This window comes from Crocodylus porosus, unplaced genomic scaffold (genome assembly GCF_001723895.1).
Source record: "Crocodylus porosus isolate Cpor-Errol unplaced genomic scaffold, CroPor_comp1, whole genome shotgun sequence".
In the NCBI taxonomy this organism is placed as follows: Eukaryota; Metazoa; Chordata; order Crocodylia; family Crocodylidae; genus Crocodylus; species Crocodylus porosus.
In genome coordinates, this window is record NW_017728886.1 from 163,827,114 (window position 1) to 163,843,689 (window position 16,576).

General features: G+C 37.5%; 1 protein-coding gene across 2 annotated transcripts in view; it reads right to left on the minus strand.

Moving 5' to 3' along the window:
- ATP9B (ATPase phospholipid transporting 9B (putative)) overlaps positions 1-16,576 on the minus strand; it is a 325,951-nt gene that overhangs the window by 44,016 nt on the left and 265,359 nt on the right. For both annotated transcript variants that reach the window (XM_019544740.1, XM_019544749.1), the window contains exons 14-15: positions 5,885-5,997; positions 589-837 (exon numbers count right to left, since the gene is read on the minus strand). In XM_019544740.1, the coding sequence (XP_019400285.1) occupies positions 589-837; positions 5,885-5,997 (362 nt within the window). The remainder of the gene's footprint in view (positions 1-588; positions 838-5,884; positions 5,998-16,576) is intronic.

Consider the following 16,576-nt stretch of genomic DNA (forward strand, 5'->3'; position numbering starts at 1 on the left):
GCTATTTTGGTGCTATATGAAGATAGATGGCAAAAAATATCACGGGTCTAAATTTCTAGAAAATGTTTTCTATAGTTTGTTTCTATTTTGATAAAGCCTGTAGTATGAAAACTAGGATTTTGGTGATATTGTGTATGAACCTGGTGAGTTTGATACTCCTGGTTTATATAATAGGTGGTATAGTCCAACCATCGCAGAAGGTGAAAGCTGAATGTGTTTCACTGACAACCTCTATATGCATCTCCTCCTGAATATATCTGGTGAAAACCAACGTGCATACCTAACTACAGACTTTTATATGTGCAATATTTTCATATCTAACAAACCAATGTTGATCCAAGCTACCAACATACTGGGCTTCTCAGTCAGACTATGCCTGAATACACCCTAAAATATCAGATCTTTACTCCATTCACTTCAAATATAAATGCATTTTCTTCAAAGATGTGTAATAACCATTTTCCCTGCTCACACTGAGATAAGAGGATGAAAAGAGTCACTCAAATTTGGCTTTCCTTTTAAGCATTATTTTGTAAGATGTGATGAGCTTAAAAATATAACTTTTTTTTAAAAACAAGGAACACTAACCTCATCAGGGCTGGAAGCCTGGTATGTACGATTTTCATCACTGAAGTCCTGATCCACTTCTGCATATTCTGTTTCTGCAGTCACTCCAGTGCGGGATTCATACACAGGAGTTACGTTGTGACACAGTGCAATAGCTTTCACAGCTTCATGTATACGACTGCTGACACTCTTGCGGACTTTAGGTGCAGAAGACTGGGCTTTTCTGGAAGGTGTTGAACTGGTACTGTTTCCACTGGATTGGGAATGCATCTTTAAAATATAGAGATCAAACACTCACGGCAATAAATAATGAATAAATCCACTAAAAGAAATATAAAACAGATGAACACTAACGTATACATGAAAAGTTACCTCGAAAAAGACTGCCTAAGTATGTGGCCTGTCACAAAAAACAAGTTTCAAGCTACTACTGGGCTCTTTGCTCAAACTACCATATACATACTACCTTTTGCTATGATTGACAGCTTTGGAAGAGATCCAGGAATATATGCAAGGAGCATCGCACCTCAGTCCTGACCAGTGTTAGCAGAGCACTATAGTATAGACAAATATTATATCACCCCACTTTGCTTGCCTTTGCCAGATCTGTCACTATCTTATTTTTTAGCCATTTTAGTTTGCATTCATTATAACAGTCCCCAGAATGGAAAATTATTGAGAAATATTCATTTAAAAGCAAGCACTTAATGGAAGTGGATAATCAAACAATTTCTAACTGTCCCTGACTCTGTAAGCTACATATTTTCCTTACCTCAAACTCTACCTTTTCCTACAGTCCCTTATATAATGGTCCCTTCAGAAAAAAAGAATTATGTTTCTGAATGTTTTTAGCCAGTAGATAACAGGGTGACTATGACATTGCTGAAACAGTGCCATATATCCTTTTTCTGCATTTCCTGCACGTGCCTTTGTTGTTCATGCAGGATGATTTCCTCCAACCAACGATTTAGCTTTTTTGTTATCAGTTTTGAATGCTGAGTTTGTAGGCCAGGAAGTATAGCCAGATTTTCAAAAGTGATATGCATATGTGTCTAACATGAAGCATTTTAGGGAAGCCTGATGCTTGGAAGGTAGATCATATGATCATGGGAAAGTAGGCTGGAAGAGACTTCACAAGATCATCTTCCCATGCTCAGGACACTCAGGATGTCCTGTAAATTAAATTCCTGTAATATGTATCTAGTTGTAAACCCCAGAAGTTAAACATCTTAAAATCACTAGTCCTTTTTTCAAAAAATGTGACCCAAAATGTTGGCTTTCAAAAGCATGAGCATACCCCATGGAACTATTAGTAATTTTTCTATGCTATTATTACTCTTAAACAGAAACATCACAAGGCATGAAAATAAAAAAATATTATTTCAGTTATAACTTAGCTTATTTCTATATTATCTGTGAATTAATCTAGTTCATATAACATTCTTTTTCTTCAGACTATCAGCTTGCCTGGCATTGGCAGAAAACAATAAAGTAACTTTAAAATATTCTTCCATTAATACCTGTGATGCAGGGGGAAAAATGTCTACATCTCATTTTAAAATTATGTGGTTGTTGCAATAACTCCTAACTTAGTGTTATATTTTATGTTAAAATTAAACACATTTGGAATGCATCGGACCTTCCCTCATCTTAACAATGTTCTCAAATACTTTCCTGTTCACTTCAGAGTAACTCAGAAATCCTCTCTAGAAACCAAGCCTTTTTTCCCTTTGACTGCATATACTGATCTGCTGAACCGTGAACATTCTGCCCATCAAATTACAGTGTTGTCTAATAAAGGGTTTAACTTTCTGCTCATCTGGCACTGCTTTTCAGCTACTGCTTTAAACCTCTGCATTTGCATTCTGCTAACACTGATGCCATTACAGCAGCAAATAAATTAAGCTGATTTACTCCTTCTGAATTATGTTATGTTTATTGATGCTTGTATAATTTAATTTCACACAAATTCCATTAAAGATTATGCCCTCTATCACAAAATGCTTCCAGTGGGGAAATATAATCAGGTTATAATAGATTTGTGTGTTGCATTACAGTGGACCTACTAGACTATTGTCATCTTAATAATAAAACAGAACACAAACAAGGGATAAAATCAATGTCACATAAGAACCACTGTCTAAATAACTGGCAGCTTCTATTATAATAGATTAAATAAGAAAGTCACCATATTTTGGGATTGAAATGATCTGTAATAATTATTTTGCATAAAAGAGCGCCTTTATTTTTCTGATTTTAATGGCAGTTAGCAATATACCATATAATTAAAACATTATTTAAACATTAAGCAACAATATGCAAAATTGAGAAAAAGAAAGATGCTCTAGAAAAATGGGAAAGTTGCATTCAATTCTATTATCTAACAACTACAAACTCGATTTGGATAACTTTTCTCTGTACTTAGAAAAATAGCTCATCATACAATCTTTCAAAAAAATTGTGTTTAATGCCTTACATTTAAAAATAAATATGAAAATATGATGGTCTGTCATTTAATAGCAAATATTAACAAACTATCTCAATAAAAAATGCCTAAGCTTCTATTTTATGTAAGGAAACAGTTATGTAGCACACGGTTCTTTTTACTAGAAACACATTCTTCTCCAAGTGAAATTATTGCTTAGTTTAAGATGGTAGTTTAGATACTACACCCAAATCAGTTAAGACAATAAACCATAATTTTGTTGCAGTTAATTTCGATATCTATACAATCCAGATCTAATAATTCTTTTTATATAAGGTACCTTATAGCTCTCAAGTTGGAAATGTATTTTAGTCTCTATGACTCTAGGCTGAATTTGCACTCTTATTTTTGAGGAACAAAAAAAAAAAAATCCGTATTTTTTCCCAAGATATATGATTCCAAACAGAGCTATTAAGCAATGACAATAATCATTAAGAATTTTTAAAAATCCATCTTAGCTTTAGAAAAGGATAGTAAGGGTATGCGTAAGTGTTCAAATGAACCAGTAGAAGTTTAACAGGTTAGTTTAAGCGGCTGGAAACCCAACCAACAGAACACTGTACAAGCTCTCAAGGGGTCAGCTGGGTGCTCTGCCTGTCCCAGCATGCTTTGTAGGCTCCCAAGTCTCTCTGGAGACAGTTGACAGCACCTGAGAACACAGGACAGGGCGGACTGGCTGGCTACTCCAAGGGACCATGCCACCCTCCTCACAACAACTTTTCCCTTCCTCTCAGCTGTCAGGATGTTAGACACAAGACCCAGAGAGGGTAATATGCTGGAATTATCCAACCAAAGGGCAAAAAAACAATATGTACTTTAAGAAATCCATTACATTGCCAATATCAAATTATGATTGCAAACAGTTCACTTCTGTCCTCACATAAACCATATGGCTAAATTTTGAGTACTGATCCAATACAAATAAAAAGTAAAGTATTTTTGTGGGTAAGTGTCACAAATAAACAGGCTAGACTTGTTGAATAAATTATTTACTGCGAGGTCCAGACCTTGGCAAGCAGAAGTACCTAATTATATCTTAACTTGATGCAATGATGTCAGTAATGTATCCTATTTTACATTAGATTTAGACTAGAATTTGAGTTTGAATTTGATGGTTCAGAAAATCCCATAGGCGCTTCATCCAAAACTGAAGTGGTAAAATAAGTACAGCTGTGTGTCAGTGACTTTTCAATAAAATGATCCAGTTTGAAATCATTTCAAAACAAAGCAATAGAAATCATTTTCTCAAAAAAATTAAAACCTCAAATAAGGTTATTTTGAAGCAAATAAAATATTGTATCTGAAATTAAACATTTGGCTTAGATCTGGGGGATTTGTCAAATATTTGTTTTGAAATACAATGTTGAAATGTTGCATCTTAAAAACACTTGATTCATTTACATTTTTCCTTTCTCCCCCACCTTTTGTTGAAGTCCTGGGAGGGGAAGCTTTTCTCTGTGCAGCATTCGGAAGACAGAACTGCAACCCCCAAGCATGGGGCTGTGGGTGCAGGGCTCAAGTCCTGGAGAGGGGAGCTTCTCCCTCCCACAGGCACTTCAAAGCCTGTGTCTGCAGCCCTGCATGTGTCCAGCTGGGGAGAAGCTCCCTCCTGCTCCACACTTAAAAGGTAGTGTCTGCAGCTCCATCTGGGGTTGCACACACACAGCTTTGAAATGTCATACAGGTTAGTCCCTGCTATGGGGAACATTACCCCCTGCTTCCCTCGCCTCCCAGACTGATCCCAGAGGGGACTGGAGCACCAAGGCAAAGCCACCTGTCCACTTACCACACTAGTAACTCTGGTCTGGGGAGTGGGCAGTGATGGCTTCCCCATCGCAGTTCCTAAATACTGGGCTTTAAACACCACCCCCTACTGACCAACTGGGCAGTGGGGGCAGCATTAAAAACCCAGAGGCTGGTCAGTGGGGTTGTCAGCTGCACAGCCCTAGGGCTGTGGAGAGGGGCTGGGCCTTCTCAGCCCAAACCTGACATGGGGAGATGTTTGCTCTGTAACTTGACTGGAGCAGTAGAGGCCACCTGAGTTGCAGACTGTCTCTCTGGAGTGGGAGGGACTGCCAGAGCAATGCACACTGGGATGCCAGAAGACAGCACGCAAGCTTCTATCAGTATGGCAAGTGTACTAGCATTCATTCCTCTGGCAGAAACTTTATAGAAGGCAAGAGAACTTCTACCTTGTTAGAGGTGATAGAAGTTTATATTGAACTTGCCATTTCAGTTTGGTAGGAACTGCTTGAATGCTTGTATACTAAGGGTTTCTACTGGTGGAACTACAATTCCTGCAATAGAAATGTAATGTTTATATGCACCCAAAAGAAGCAGGTTTATTGATCAGGGTATGCAGAAGAATGAAGACATACACAAGGATTCAAGGCTTCTAGCCACAACTTCCATAACTTACATTTTACATAATGTCTGCTCGCTCCCCTCTCCTCTACAAGCTACCAGGAATTAAACTGGGTCCAAAACAGAGTTAAATGAACCCAAGCTAAAGGAGCTACCATGGGTCTAAACACCTGATGCACAGTTCAGGAATTATCCTACTACTCAAACCCATCACTTTCCTGCTGTAAAAGGTAATGATGTTATAGAGGGGAGCAACATGCATCTCCAAATGGTCCCAAACAATAATATATCCCTATTGCTGAAAATGCACAGTTCTTAATAAAATGTTAGTTGCAAGTAGGCCTCCAGTTATGTCCCTTTAAAGAGAACTTTCATGACATTCCAGTTTTAGATCTAAATGGCATGACAGTGACTCAGTAATAATAAAACATGTTACCCTTAAGTAAAATAAGTTATAAAATTAAATACCTGTGAGTAAGAACTTATAATATGATTCTGAATTTCATCCATTGTATCTGTCCCATAAGAGACAGTACCTAGGTGGAGGCGCTTAAATATCATCTCATTCTGGGTCAGCGTTCCTGTAATAAAAATATCAGTCAGGTAATAAAAGACAAAGTATGTTTAAGAGGTTTTTTTTTTTTTTAAATATTCTGTTCCTTTGGCAGGCGGTAACAATTTATTAAGGCGTGCTCAATGGCTTCTGAGTCCTGACAATTTACACCATTTTGTTGCTTTACAAATTCTAGTAAGCCACTGACAAGTACCGTACTTGCTGACAGGTATACTGCAACAGATTCCACTGAAGACCAACACTTTTAAGCAGCCCAAAGTATTGTTGTTAAGTAAACGAGCTCAGGGTCAGAGCAAGCTGTCAGCTCCTATTCCCAGTTATCTGCACCGAAAGCAAAAGACTAACTAGAAATGATCAAATCCAGGTGTGTTACAGAGTATCTAGAGCTCCATAAAAAGGCCAAAGAACAAGGCAAAACAGTTCTATTTTGGGGATTGAATAAATCATCACAAATTACAATCATTCAGTTCATTTAAGGAAGGTTAATGTAGAGCGATCAGGGTTACTCACCCTGGAGGAGTTACTGTTTCCCACCTTGAAATTGGTTCTAGTAACAGCTAGATATTTGTCCCTGTTGGACTGATAAAAATTATCTAGACCTGCCTTTGGCAGTAACATTCTCAGCCAAAAAGTGAAGCAGAAGTAGTCTTCAATATAATTCTGAAAGAAGTGTGTGTGTGGGAGGGACTAATACTCAGAAGAGAGAGAAATTCCCCTTAGGTTAGTAACTTGCTTAAATAAAGCTACAGCTAGGAAATTAACATGGTATTAATCCACACTTAGTCTTCACTACTTGTTTTACTTCTTTCTCCATATAGCAGGGTAGATTTACCAATGTGGCTGCATGTTAAATTTGCTGATGACTTGTCTTGGGTTTAGGCTTCTGTAAAGCAGAGGGCAAACGGGACAAATTTACTGTCAATATGTAAAAAAAGACCAGTGAAGGGATTGCTAATTTTATGTATCATTTTTACAAGGGTTGCAAGGCAGTATTTGTAATCAACTTTAATATTAAAAGAATTGCAGTATGGTTGTATAAAGAAAAGCACATACATGAGTTTTGTATAAGGCTTGAAAAGTGTTTTAAAATAAAGGATGGATATAATGTTATGGGGAAAGTTTAATCACTTTCCACTGACCTGGAAATGTGGCCAAGAGACATCTGCCTATGCCACGGTGAGACAAAACAGTGGTAAGACTAAACAGCCTAGGAACGGGGAAGGATTGTGTTTTTTGTGAAAGCCATCAAGCTGTGGAACTCCCAAACAGAACTCAGGGTAAGCTCACTTGTTATGTCTTGAAAAGTCCAGTGACAAAGGTCTACCTCTTTTGCTCAGGCTTTCCACCTACAGAGGCAGCACTAAACTAATTGGTGATTTCTTCCCATCATATAGATAGTGCGCTACTTTTAGAAAGAGACTCAATGTATTAAACTTCACCAACAGGAAAAGGAGCTATCAGATAAATGCACAAACCTAGGAAATCTTAATTTGGCATCCAGATATGTTGACTGAAATGCATGTACACATATGAAGACCATCACAGAGAGGGATGCATTAGAAGTTGCATCAGAGCAACTGTTGTACTCAACTGACTTACTAGTGTAAGTACCCTACTAGTAGCAACATACTGCCGCTACACATAAAAGGACCACATTTTTAAGGGCTTTATTATATATCATCCACATGGGAGTAAAAATAAGGTAAACTGATACATTATTGTCCTGTCTGGGCAAATTTCTATGCACATACGCAAAAAGTTACCTTCTTAAAACACTATCCCTAATTATTAGCACCTTGGATTTGTATTTTAAAGAGGAAGGATTTATTTAAAATTTTGGAGTATGCTTAAAGGTCAGTTATTTAAATAATATATTTTCCATGAAAATCTAGGCCATAAAAAGTATTTTTGTTAAAAATACATACGTATAAAAAGTATAAGTATATACTTATGTATAAGTATACATAAAAAAGAAAACTGTCAACTATGGCTCTTTATATACAATCTCTAACATTATTCCACAGGATATATGAAGAAAAACTTTCTGGTAAAAAGACAGATTCAAAGTCATCTAAAACAGGTCACTGGAAATTAACATCACTTCCGAATTTGACGAATTTAGCCTCCAACCGGAATACGCCTGGAATTTTCGAATTAACATAAATAGTGTTTTCAGAGACTACTTTACATCTGTAAGAAACTACAGGGTGTCAGTCACAGAGTGATACTTTACGTTCACTACTGTCAACAGTGACATCCTTGATTTTAAGAAAGTACTAATTGAAGGGTGGGCGGGACAGGGTTCCATGACTAGGCGTAACAAGGGATAGAGGTCATCCATGGCTAGGTTTCTCTGTTACACTCATAGAGACAAGATCCCATACCATTTGTTTTCAAGTACACTCAATGGTGAAAAAATATATTTTGAAAAATATAGACTGGAATTAATCTAGCATGCAGGTAATCCCTGTATAATATATACTACTATGCATCTTGTGGGCATTTAAACAAGGACTGAACTTTGGCAATGTTTTTGTGATAAAAAGAGATTAATGTAATGAAGTAGCAAAAGTAACATTCTTGATTATTTTAATACTTATTTTAAAAACATTTTTGGGTAGGATAATGGGACAACAAATAATTTTAAAGTGTAGTATGGAATACTTTACACAAAGCTTTACTCTTCTCTTATATTTGATATGATGTCTCTGTCCCAGTAAGACAGTAAAACACAGCAAGTCATAGGAAGAGAACAAGTTAAAAGCACCAGATACGCTATAATTAGTGTTTAGAAACTAGAAATTGTTTAGTCAGTTAACATCCAGTTTATGCATCTGATAGAGGGTACATCCATTAGTGCTGTTCAGTGATATAACCATGCTGTCACAGTCATAAATCTTTCTTCCCAGTTACACATTACATATCTGCTACTCCTACTTCCTGGTAATATATGTACAACAAAATTTCATCCCCACTCTTGCTGAGTTATAGTGCTGTAATAGTTAGCTCATCATTCACAGTAACCATTCTAAGGAACTCTATCTTTTCCTCAATGTTAAACAGACAGGCACTTTTCTTATTGGTGAACTATTTACAAAATGTTGGCAAAATTGGGAAAAATTCAAGTGAGAAACAGCATTTCCAAGTGTGGTTGAAAAGTAGCCCACAAAGAATGAAGAGTTGTGCTAATCATCTCTAGATTTCATCTCAGTCTTCATTATTTGGTTATTATGTACAAGCTGGTTTCACTTCCAATACTTGGTGAACATTTACTGCATGAGATAAAAATACTTATGTAATGTTTCCCCCTTTAAAATGTACAATTTTTACCAATAACTTTTTGGGGTAGCTGTTTATCAAACTCTAGCATTTAAACAAAAATGTTATATTTCCAGACATGAAAAACAGCTTGCATGCATCCAGTGAGCATGCAAGACCAACATCACTTTCTAAAGAATCTGAATTTTCACTTCAAACAGCTAAATGTTTATAAAGATGAACTTCCAAGTGAGATGTAATGTGCTCATCTTCCCGAATCAACAGAAAACGCAAGCATCTTCCCTCTGACTACAGATTTGCCCAGCCTTGGAATGCAATTAACAATTCACTGGGGTCAGTTTTAGGACCACTACAGTACTCAGAGCCCTGTAGACCATAGTTAAGAATCAAGCCAGTTTGACAATTACCTCAGGAAAAAAAGGAAACGTGTGAGGACAAGGCAGATTTCAATTTTTTTCTCAGTAGGCAGAAGGCCTGGTATATAGATCAGGGTTGATCTTTCCTACCTTGTAGCAATCAGCAAACTTGAGGGGAAATGAGAAGGTAGAATGAAAAGAAACAAGTCCAAACATGTGAAGTACCAGCTGTCCTTGTTCAGTACTTACACCTCTCATACTACTCTCAGAAGTGGGCTGTTATCTTTTCCTTCCCTTGATCAGAATAGGAAAAGAAATTAGCACCTTGCTTTGAGGTATCATAGAGCAGTGGTTTTCAATCTTTTTTCATTTGCAGACCCCTAAGAAATCTCAAAAGGAGGTGCAGATACCTTTGGAAATTTTGAATGGAGGTGCAAACTCCTTTGAATTGTAAGTGTGGGTATTCACATACTTTTGACTGATCATAGTCATCTTTCGTGGACCCTTTAGACACAGTGGCTAGGGACAGACATTATACATAAACCAGTTTAAGTGATCAAAACTGGTTTAAAACCTGTAACAGCACAGACATCTAGTGTACATAAAACCAGTTTGAAAATGGCCGAAACCGGTTTCAGATAAACCTGGTTGAATATAGTATCACACTTAACTGATCTGGCTCAAACCAGTTTATGTAATGTCTGTCCCAGACCCCTTGCTGGTTTAAGTTAAACCAGACTCCCCCAGCATCCCCTCTGGGCTGGGCAGAGATCTGGTCCAGTGATTTGGACTGGTCCCTCCCCTCTGCTATCTAGCCAGAGCAGAGGCAGGGTGTGGCCAGCAGCTGACCTGTCATGGCCCCTAAGGCAAATTCCTCCCTCTGTCCCCTGCCCCCCCTCCACTGACAAACACTGTGGGGGAGCTGGGGTTTGCCAGTCCTAGCTATACCTCCATGGCTTGTCTGCAGCCAGGCAGGGACAGAGTTAATTCCTTTCTCTGTCCCCTCTCTCCCCTGGAATGCCTAGGGGTTTGGCTGCAGTCTCTGTGGCTTGCCTGGAGCCAGGCAGGGAGGGGATTAATTCCATAGCATGTCTGGAGCAGGGGAGGGGGGCAGGGGGAAAGGAGGAGAGAGGCATGCTAGTTCCCTGTGTGCAGATCCAAGCCCTGCACCTGTGAGCCCAGAGCTAAGGCCTGCAAGACTGGACTGAAAGGTGGGAAGTGCTGGCAAGACCTGATAATCATCGCACATGCTGGAGATGTAGTTTAGGAAAGTTGCAGACAGCTTCACCAAAGAATGCAGAGAGACACATTTACATTATAAAGCAGAATGTGTAAAAGGTGGGACTACCTAAACAAAGCCATCCTGAATGCCTGGCTCTAAGGAGACACTCTGCCCTCAGGATTAGGAAAACTAATTCTTGTCTTCCTGGCTTACATTTTAAGTTAGACTAAATCATGTATGCTGTGTTTTACTGGGCAGTATTTTAGCTTAGGCAAAGATTAGATTATTTTAGCTTAGAAGATTTTTGGTAGCTCCCTGTTGTATACTTTGCAAATTCCTGTGTTCAATACTTGCTTGTTTCAGAGAAAGGACTTTTTCCCCATTCCCACTCCTCAGCCTGGCAGCAGCTCCCCTCCCCTGCCCTCCCCCCCGCTCCAGGCTGGTGACTGGCATCCCGCATGTTGTGCCTGGCCATGCCCCCTCCGCTCCAGTGGGGGCAGGGGGTGAGAGCGTTGGAGGGCATCTCTCTTCCCTCCCCATTGACAGTGGCTGGCAGGTGTGCTCTAGCACCCTCCAACTTCTGGCTTGAGCCACTACAGGCATGTGAGTGCACTTCCTGGTTTAACAGAGAATGTCTGTCCAGTTATTAATCAGTTTAAGCTGCACAGCTTAGACTAACCTGCAAAGAGTGAATCAATTCAGGTTCAGGCTTCTTGAATGCCTCTCCCTAGCCAGTCTGTGGACCCTCAGGGGTCTGTGGACCACAGGTTGAAAACCACTGTCATAGAGAACTGGATTCTCTGTTTATGTCTGATGAAGAAGACTATAGTGATGAAGAAACCGCAATTAAAACTTCCTGGTGATTCTCAAAGTTGTATCTATCTCCAATTATTCCCCACTTCTCATTACAGAATTATGGAGGGAAGAAAAAAACACCAAAAAATGCATGGGGAGGGGGGGAGGAGGGAGAAAAATGCATCTAAAAGTTGCACTTAAAAAAATTATAATACCTGCTGAAATGACTATGAAAACCATCCTGTCAGATTACAATTGACCACATGAACTGAAATACAAAGTGGATGTCCATTACACGTCTCTATTAAAAGTAATTCCTAAATTCATATTGAATGACTGAAACACCCAAGTGGGCATATATTCATCCTAGCCTTCTGAAAACTAATGACAACTATCAACCTATTTCTTCACCTGAAATTCTGCAGTTTGTCTATTTTAGATTTTAGTCTTCTAGTTGTCAACTAATAAATTTTGCCAACATGCCAAATCTTAGCTGCATGTCTCTGTATATAAACGTTTTAAATATTTGCACCTTCTGTTTCTACTGCAGTCAGTCTACTGCAGAAAATAATTCTACCTTTCACTAAGATCTCTTTTTGTTTGGTTTTTCATGACTAATAATGGAGAAGATACTGTGAACAAGCTCAAGCTTAAAAATAACAGAATTTTAACACTATTTTTTTACAAATATAGTTCCATCTCATTTTCAAAATTTCCTTTGTGTGACTTGGTTGAACCCTATTTTAAAAATTAAAGAATTGGAATTTGGCCAAGAATTTGTCATTTGAAAATGTTATAAACAGATGAAAATGCAAAGCTCTTTTAAAAAGGCATTCAGGAATTATGATATCTATCACATGATTTGCCACCAAAACAATTTTTTAATTTTGTTTTGGAATACAGTTCCCACGTAAGAATAATATCTTGACAAAAATTTAACACGTGATTGCTGGGAAAAAAACTGTATGCTTTTTAATGAAGCAAAGAGTTTTTGACTACAACTGTATCATTAAACACAGAGCAAAGCAGGCAAAGAGGAAATTAATTTCTAAGGAAAAAGTCCTGCAGGCATCATTCCCTGGGTGGCAACAGATGTGATTCACAACAGAGCAGTAGAGAATTTTTTTTTGAGAAGCAGATGCAGAGCTTTCTGATCAAATATTACTAGATTGTAATTTGGCCTAATACCAACATTCTAAAAGGCCACAATAAAGCAGCAAGCAAATACGTGCAATACATAAGCATTAATAATTTTGTCTGAAGTCACAAGGGTGAACAACCTTTCATATAGTATGTATTCATTGCTTGAAAGAAACTTGCTTAAGAGACAAATGGTTAGATCTCGAGCTACTCTAAAATTTGAATCCTTCTCTGTAAGCTTCCAGCTGAGGATCTGGCCTGATATAGTTAATGGTGAACTTTTGTTAGCAGTACAAGAAAGAAACCTGGCAAAAAATACTGGCCCCTATAGGATGCAAAAAGAGAAATCATATAAAATGACAATTCTGAGCATTTACATAGAATACTTCCTTCCCTTTTCCTTCCAGCTATACACTGTTCCCAAAACTCAGTGTACTATAGTACCATACAAAAAAGAAAAAGAACATCTAGCTCAAGAATACCTGCTCAAAGTGTTTTGCTAATTCTTTTCTGTGGATTAATGTTCATGTTAATAATTTGTTTTAGGTACTGTTGCTCAGAACAACAGTCATTCATTCCCTTGTGCTCTTAAGACTCCCCTAGGTGAAACTGCACGAGACTGAAAGCCGCAGAACAGCTGATGGCAGCATGCATGTTCATTGGTGATCTACCACATCTCGTAGAGAGGGACCAAGGAAAACCTATGGAAGAGAACCCGTTGCTGCTGCTGAGGAATGTGGAAGATAATGTGTCCAAAAAAGGTACATGTTACTTGCAAGGAACTTTAAAAAAATACTATTTTGTTCTCTGTATAATTTTAGGTCAGGCAGTTATAGAAATGGTTGTTTTAAATACACCTTTAAAAAAAATGTGTAAAATCAGTATAATTGTTGGAGCCATACTTTCTCAAAGTACACTATAACACATTTACAGTAGACATTTAATAAAAAAAGCCCATGTTAACACATTAGCCTTTAACACAGGGCTTTCCCAGAAAATTAGGAATCCCATTATTCTATGCATCTGTTCAACTAGTGTATGTGTTAAGTATCTCATTTGGTCCAAACACCCACTAAAATGTTAATTACAGAACTCAAATGCAAGTGTATGCATTAGTAAATAGCTATGCTATGCTAACTAAACTGTATGTTTGTTATAACTGAATGCTCTGGTTGTCTCCATGAATGGTATAAAGCTTGCAGTTTCACACTCTGAATGTCAAAAACGTTCAATAAATATTGCCAAATATCTTTGTTTTTCCTTTGTGATTAGGATCTTCTGTACCTTGGAGAGGATAAGATATCATGCTCAGCTGCCCTTGGAAAACACTGGAAACAGCATTTTCCCCCCCATAACGGATGACGCCTTTCTGTCAAACTTATATGTGATTCAAGTCCAAACAACATGGCATTTTGGGTAATGGATGCTATAATTAAAATGTGAGTCCTAAAAACCTGTTGTTTTAGTGGGTGTTTTTAGTAATGGCTTTGTTCTACATGAAGATAAAAACTCCCTAACAAAGGAATTAATGTATTGCTTTAATAGGCTGCACCCTGAGTTAAGTTTTAAAATTTATGAGTTCTCTGCAGCATTGTTCTTTAAACAATGGCATTGTCAAATGCAACCAGTGAGAAGATTAAAGTTCTCCCAGCAGATTAAGTACAAATTATCTGTCCTCCTGTTTCAGCATCATTTGTTCATTTATCACATAACGTCTAGTATTTCTGGTCAGTGTCAATATGCTCTGCATCCTTGCAGTTAACAGATGTCTTCTCTTGTCGAATGAATTACTTTATGTTTCACGCACTGGTGGCCGCAGATGTGTCACTATAGCAACATCATTAATTTCAGATCTTACCGGAAACATGCACTCCAATCAAACCTAATTATACCACATTGCTTTCTTGTCCCACAATAAGGAAACTATAATGCAATTATTGGGATACTTCATTTTCTATTCTACTGTGGCAAATGAGAGAGCCACTGTGATGGACGCTTCTTGTCAAAAAGCTTATTGATGAAGCACAAACCCAATTTACAATCATACAAAGGACTACCTTGCAATTATGTTAGTAATGTAATGCTCCTTAAACTCAACAACTAATTCTTAATCATTTCAAGTGAAGCTTGGACCACACTATAAGATTTTTGCAAGCTGTATTCTGTATCCTCTCTTCATTTTCAATATTGAGAAACCCGTTTTGTGCCTGCATTGAAACAGAACCCCCCTTTAGATCTGCTTCTATAAGGTCTGTCACTAGATGGGTTATAAGACTTGCTGTGTTTTAATTTGGACATCCCAACTGCAAGGGGGCAAAAGAAAAGTGGGAGCTATTTGACAAACTAAATACCTAACTTTAATATTGTTATAGTGAAAACAGAAGCTCTTGCATGCAGGCAGATAATTATGGAATGGGTATCTTGAATCAATCATTATCCAAATTCTATTTACTCCCTTAGCAACACATTTAAAATTCTGATCAATCTGAGATTGAAACCAGAGAACATAAGAGTATATATGATCAATCTAGGTAAACCCTAAATACTCTGCACAAATGCACATATTTTTTTACTCAAGATCAGTTTAAAGTTAGCAAAACATTTTGACTCTAGTCCCCTATAGAATTGGGTTTGTATCCACTTTTACTTCATTACATTTTACAGCTTCAATTATTTCTTCAAAACTCAGACACTGATATTCTAAAAAGTCCTTATTGTTGACAGCTAGAAATATCCCTGCGTTTTAACAACTTTCAAGGCTTTTTGATATGTGTCTACTTAGCTACATGCAGTACGTATATTAAGAATGCATAGGAAAAGGTTAGGCACACACTCCCTCTATTTTTTAAAATAAATCAGGCCCAGTGTAATTCTAAGCGGTACGATGTAGTGTACGCCAACAAGAGACAATCAGAAGCAAAATTAAGGGTACTTTTTTTTGAGTGACCCTGATTAGTGCATCCTTTTAAAACTACCAGTTTTTTGGCAAAAATAATATATTTTATACTTAAACCATCAAATTCTGTGATCCTATGAAGTCATAATTTCAGCATTTTGATGGTAATAAGTTTTATAAACAATTATTGTCTTGAGCCATGTTAATTTGCCAGGTGTTTTTCCTTAAATTAATACCTTATTGAAGTGATTCTCAACCACTTGGGGTGCCATGCAATATTAGCAGTGTTAAGTGTGCAAGCACCTACACAATTCACAAGATAAAAACAGAGATTTCATATAGGAATTCACAGTGTCAAAAAGTTCTGACCTGTTGTGGTCTTCCTGAGTTCTGTTCAAGAAAAAAATTGTTTTATTATTTTTCTGTAGTCCAAGACAAGTGAAAGCTAAGACCTGGCATTTTTGAGGGGTGTCTTGAGTGCAACAAGGGGTGCCTTGATTCTAAAATGTTTGAGAATCACTGTCTTATTGTCATTTTGAATTCACAGTATTCAGTCAAGAAAAAAGAAAAAGAAAAAATATGCGTATATCAAACAAGGTAATAGAGTTGCATTAGCCAAGAGAAATGATACAGGGGCTATTCATTTTTATGTTTTAGGGCATGAAGTGATCACAAGCTAGGGTCAGTTGCACACTTTCCCACATGCTATATATTATATAATCGGCCAAATTTGTTCATGGAGTTTAAACACCTTCCTCTGAGCATTTAGTGCAACCTGTAATCAGAGAGACGGAATACCATACTACATGAATTATAGTTACATTCTGGTAGGGCAACTGTATACTGTTAAAATAAAAAATGATTTTTTATAAAGGAATCCATAATGTTTCTTTTAGAA